At 46.7% G+C, this 6,000-nt stretch overlaps 1 protein-coding gene across 1 annotated transcript in view; it reads left to right on the forward strand.

Annotated features, from left to right (window-relative positions):
- UNC5B (unc-5 netrin receptor B) overlaps positions 1 to 5,335 on the forward strand; it is a 199,560-nt gene extending 194,225 nt beyond the window's left edge. The window contains exons 16-17 of the mRNA XM_063133010.1: positions 2,725 to 2,903; positions 5,109 to 5,335. Coding sequence (XP_062989080.1) covers positions 2,725 to 2,903; positions 5,109 to 5,274 — 345 coding nt within the window. The 3' untranslated portion in view covers positions 5,275 to 5,335. The remainder of the gene's footprint in view (positions 1 to 2,724; positions 2,904 to 5,108) is intronic.
- The last annotated feature ends 665 nt before the right edge of the window (positions 5,336 to 6,000 follow it).

A 6,000-nucleotide genomic window follows, 5' to 3' on the forward strand; every position in this document is an offset into this window, starting at 1 on the left:
CTATTTTGTTTGGTGTTGTTCCCTGCCTCGATCCAGAGGGAGAGGCGGGTAATAAAAAATATATATTATTATTATTGGAGAGAGATGGTCATTTTCAGTGTTATCAGCTGCTAAAGAGATCACAGGACTCATTGCTAGCACCGTTTTCCTGACACTTCCACGACAGGGATATGTACAGTAGGAGCCATTATATCAAACAGCTGAAGGTAAACCTTCCTTCCACCCACCCATCCACTAGGTACGTGGCTGAATTACAAATGCAGTTGGACATTTTAGATAGATAGATAGATAGATAGAGAGATAGATAGAGAGATAGATAGAGATAGGGCCCTATTTTAATTTTAGACAGGCAAATGTCTGCTGCTGTTTGACCTCAGAATCTATTTCAGGAGTTGAAGTGCGACCCTGTAACCTGAACCCACATTTTAATCACTTAGAACTACCTGTATGATTTACTGCTATTATTGGTTGTCTCTGCCCTTGCAGACTAGCTGAAGAAGAGAGTGCCTCTGAGTGTTTGCAGAGTGCCTGCCTCTATCTGAGGCCCCAAAGTCAGCCCCATCAGCACCCAACCTGGTGCCCTCCAGATGTGTTGGACTGCAGCGCCCATCATTCCCACCCAGCATGGCCATTCCCAGTCAGCATCTGTCCAACACATCTGGAGGGTACTAGGTTGGAGAAGGTTGCTCTTGCATCTGCGATAAACATCACCTGTTTTAGCCCAAATCGGTATTATGCTTTCCACCAAATGTTCTGCCTCTGGCATGCTAAACAATTGTACTGCTTAGGTTCGCGGCAGGGGGTGGGGGGAAAGGCAGGGCCAAGAAATCATGTGAAGCCCCATTCATATGTGAAGAGGAGTAGTGTTCGCTCCCTTATGCCTGGCAGCCCATATCTGTGGCCTTCTCCCATCTCTCTGTGGCTGCTAGATTATTACAAATTCTGCAAAACACCAAACTATTTCATTAGAGGAAGGCCTGGGAAGGAAGCCACTTTAGATACGTTTGCATATATTTCATAAATTATTCTGAATATAGAATCTGAGTTTCCTGAAAGGCAAAATTCCTTGCTGTAACATTTGAAATAATAATTAATAAACATCCTGGATACCTGTTCTGACTCTCCAAGACCCTGCTCAGCCATGCATGGTGATATTTGAAGGCTGTTTCTCTCCGGATTCACTGAAGCAAGAGCATCTGATGTCACTGTGAAAGTCACTGTTTATTTTTAAGGCATGATATTTAGCCTTTGCTTTGCTGTTGTTTCTTTTTTCAATCATCCATGCGTACTGGGTGGCCTAATGCATTTTAGCGAGTGCTATCATATTCCATCTCTTTCTCAGAGTGCCTCTGTCGGCTGGTTTTTGCTGATTGTTTTGCAAAAGAATCCAGAAGTCCCATCCATGTTCTGGTACAGAAATGAGCAGATACTGAACTGTGACAAAGGGGATAATAAAGCTAGAAAAGTGAGAGGACATTTTCACATGCGAAGCTCAAATTGCCTCTAAACCTCTCTCTGTTTTCCTCTGTGGTAGTCATCCATTGTTCCAGGGGAACATAAGATCATAGAATCATAGAAGAGTAGAGTTGAAAGGGGCCTATAAGGCCATCGAGTCCAACCCCCCCGCTCAATGCAGGAATCCACCTTAAAGCATACTTGACAGATGGCTGTCCAGCTGCATCTTGAAGGCCTCTAGTGTGGGAGAGCCCACAACCTCCCTAAGTAATTGGTTCCATTGTCAAACTGCTCTAACAGTCAGGAAGTTTTTCCTGATGTCCAGCCGGAATCTGGCTTCCTGTAACTTGAGCCCATTATTCCATGTCCTGCACTCTGGGACGATCGAGAAGCGATCGTGGCCCTCCTCTGTGTGACAACCTTTCAAGAGTGCTATCATGTCTCCCTTCAATCTTTTCTTCTTCTGGCTAAACATGCCCAGTTTTTTCAGTCTCTCCTCATAGGGCTTTGTTTCCAGACCCCTGATCATCCTGGTTGCCCTCCTCTGAACACGCTCCAGCTTGTTTGCATCCTTCTTGAATTGTGGAGCCCAGAACTGGATGCAATACTCAAGATGAGGCCTAACCAGTGCCGAACAGAGGGGAACCAGTACCTCGTGCGATCTGGAAGCCATACTTCTATTAATGCATCCCCAAATAGCATTTGCTTTTTTTGCAGCCACATCACACTGTTGGCTCATACTCAGCTTGTGATCTACAGCAATTCCAAGAGCCTTCTCACTTGTAGCATTGCTGAGCCAAGTATCCCCCATCTTGTGCTTTTGGTTTCTTTTTGCTAGGTGTCGAACTTGGCAGTTATCCCTATCAAATTTCATTCACGAAAGAAAGGCATTTGTCATGCCACTGAGCATTCCTCCAATGTAAGCTGTATATCTGCATTGGAAGCAGAACTAAACTGAGAGCCTTTTTAAGCTTCGTGTGTGAAAAATGCCTAAAAACAAATTCCAAGGGAAGGCAAGATTTTCACTAGAAGGCACTTTTGAGTTTCTGTGGGCTGCATGATCAACCAATTTATCATGCAGTGGCTGCATCTACTGTGAGAGCTTGGGCAAGGTAAACCACTCTCCATAGATCAGGTGTCGGATGGAGTTTTATCCCATGAATGCAAAAGATTGCCAGGCTTATCACCCAACGCTGCCGCTTAACCCAATTGTGTCTGATGAGCCTGCAGCCCCCTTTTCTTTCTTTCTTTCTTTCTTTCATTTTCCAGAACTCCAGTTCCTTTGATGCCTTGTGTTCCTACCCTGGCAGCGCCCTGACGACTCAGCTGGGGCCGTATGCCTTCAAGATCCCTCTGTCCATACGGCAGAAAATCTGCAACAGCCTTGATGCCCCCAACTCCAGAGGGAACGACTGGCGGCTCCTGGCTCAGAAGCTCTCCATGGACAGGTGGGTTTTTGTTTCAGCACTTTGCTCACAACCAGGATCTGCGGGAAATAGATCAGCCAAGGTTGCTTGCATTTGTTTTTATCTTATTTTTATTTATTTATTTATTACATTTATAGCCCTCCTTTTTTCAATGGCTACTAGTCCTGATGGCTAAGGGCAACCTCCAGTATCAGAGGCAGTAAGCCTATATGCACCAGTTGCTGGGGAACATGGGCGGGAGGGCGCTGTTGCACCCATGTCCTGCTTGTTCATCCCTGGCCAACGGCTGGTTGGCCACTGTGCGAACAGAGTGCTGGACTAGGTGGATCCTTGGCCTGGTCCTGCGTGGCTCTTCTCATGTTCTTGCATTCTCTTGCAAGGAACCCAGGCGGCTTACATAGCCCTCCTCCTCTTTATTTTACCCTCACAACAGCCCTGTGAGGTAGGTTAGGCAAAGAGTCAGTGACTGGCCCAAAGTCGCCAAGTGAGGTCTAGGAGTAGGATCCAATTAAAGTCCTACTTAGAGTAGCCCCATTGAAAAGAATAGGACTTAAATTAATCATGACTAACTTGTCCTATTCATTTCAATGGATGTAGGACTTTAACTGGATTCTACCCTAGAACCCGGATCTCCCAATTCCCAGTCCAACACTAACCACTACATCATACTGATTTTGATATCTATAGACTGCTGTACCATTTTGGGCTGGCCTCGCGGGCCATGCCAAAATTGGCAGCAGCCAGCCCCATCTCACACACACCCCGCCCACAACCACCACCTACAGCCAGGTGGGGGCAAAAGTGTGCACCTCAATGCTCCCACCCCTGCCCAGTCTTTCCCAACATAAAGGATGGATGGTATAAGGGAGCTTGTCCCCCACCTGCCTTTCTGGCTCCAAAGCATGAAACAGCCAGAGGGGCAGGGGTGTGGGGTGCCAAACTCTCCCCAGCCTTCCCTCCAAGTTTATTGCTAGAGGGGACAGGGATTGCCACAGAGCTGCCTTGCTGAACCCTGCCCACCTCTCCAACTTCAGCCTGGTTAGGAAGGCTGGGCCATTTGTCACACTCGCCCCTGGCACAACACCACACTCGCCATGGTGAGTGGGTTTACTGCAGCCTGAGAACGCCTTTTTGATCGAAACCCTCAAAAGCAGTTAACCCCTAGGTTAGATTTTTCTAAAAACAAAAACCACACACACATAAAGAATAATCAGCGAAACACACTACAGCGAAAACAAGCCATCAGGCAGGAAACATAAGCGACATTAAATGTGATCCATCAGCTTAACACTCCCTGTATCAAATGCCTAGTGGAAAAGGAACATTTTTACTGCCCTACTAAAACTATTGAAGGGGGCTTCCAGCAGGACTCTCCAAGGGAAGTGCTTTGCTGTGGCACCCATGTTGATTCATGTTCAGGCAAAGGTGCTCAGAGCAGAAATAAAATAAAGTAGAGTTGGTTTTACGCCTAAGTAGTTGGCAGCCTTGTCAGTTCCTGAAAAATTGGCATCTGCCAATGGTGCTTCAGGGGAGCATTTAGCAGAAAACACCCGGAGGAGGCAGAATCATAGAACCATAGAATCATAGAATAGCAGAGTTGGAAGGGGCCTAGAAGGCCATCTAGTCCAACCCCCTGCTCAATGCAGGAATCCACCCTAAAGCATCCCTGACAGATGGTTGTCCAGCTGCCTCTTGAACTTACTGAGCTATTGTTAGGGGCCCTCGGGGTGGATTTCACCCAAACAGTGAAAAGAAGTCCCAGAGAGGGGTCACCCAAGGATAAGGATGGGATGCAAGCAGTGGAGGCTGGTGGCTCCGATGTTGATGGGTTGGTGAAGCATTTTTTTGTATTTTTAGCCCCACCCAACATGACCCCTGAGAACGTCTCCGAAATTGAATTCAGCCCTCAAATTAGGCAATGCAGACTAAGGGCCAGTGCCCCTTCCAGATGTTTTTGGATTACAGCTCCTAACATTCCTGTCCATTGGTCATGCTGGCTGGGGCTGACAGGAGGTGAAATCCAAAACATCTGGAGGGCATCAGGTTGAAGAAAGCCTCTTTAGGTTATAATGAGGTACCGCTTTCTACTTTCATATGGGCGGGAATTTAATCAGGTTGTTTTATCATGGCTCCCATTCCATCTAATGGGAGAAATTTCCATAGGGGAGCTGCAGATTTTGCCATCAACAAGCGCTCTTTCTCTCTCTCATTTTCTTTCCTGCACAGGTATCTGAATTTCTTTGCCACCAAAGCCAGCCCAACAGGGGTGATTCTGGACTTGTGGGAAGCCCAGCACCAAGACGATGGGGATCTTAATACTCTGGCCAGTGCCTTGGAAGAGATGGGCAAGAGTGAGATGCTGGTTGTCATGGCAACGGAAGGGGACTGCTGATGCAGCTCTTCAAGAAGACTTCCGGCAACGGCCGAGTGGAGGAGGGAGTGAGAAAAAGGAGGGGAAAAGGAGCCCTCCTTGAACTGACAGGGGGGAGCCGGTTGTGAAGAAGAAACAGAACCGTAGCTTGACTCGGAAGGCATCGTCTTGGGTTTTTTCTCCTTCTCACACTCCTCCCTCCTCAAATCACAGTCAGCCTTAGAGATCCACGTTGCGCCGTTTACAAGCAATCCAAGTGTTAAAAGATTCCTTCCTCCTTCTCCTCACCGCCTTTGGATTAAGGCACAAAAGCAATGTATCATTGCTAGCCGTGACCTCAGCCCTCAAAAGCAGAGGCCTGCTCAGCTTCTGCTGCCTCTCGTGTGGCTTACGAGGGCTCATGGAATCTGGGTTGGGGTTTATTTTTTGGTTTTGCCTTTGTTTTCATTCTTTTCCTGCCTTTCTGTCTCTTCCCATTCCCTACCTCGTTTTCTCTTATTTCTTCTTTACTGCCATTTATGCTTTGAAGAGTCGAGTACAATCTAGAAAAGACGGCTTAGTCCTGTCAAGAGCTTCAAACAGCTTAAGACACACACACAAAAGGAAAAGGAAAATAAAAAAAGGAAAACAGTTTCTTAGGAAACGCGAGTAATTTATTATCCAGATCTTTGGATGCATCCTTTTTTAAAAAAAAGATATAAGAAACTTTCATGTATGTGAGAGCAAGAGTATCATGGCACAAGAGAG

This window comes from Elgaria multicarinata, chromosome 8 (assembly GCF_023053635.1).
Source record: "Elgaria multicarinata webbii isolate HBS135686 ecotype San Diego chromosome 8, rElgMul1.1.pri, whole genome shotgun sequence".
In the NCBI taxonomy this organism is placed as follows: domain Eukaryota; kingdom Metazoa; phylum Chordata; class Lepidosauria; order Squamata; family Anguidae; genus Elgaria; species Elgaria multicarinata.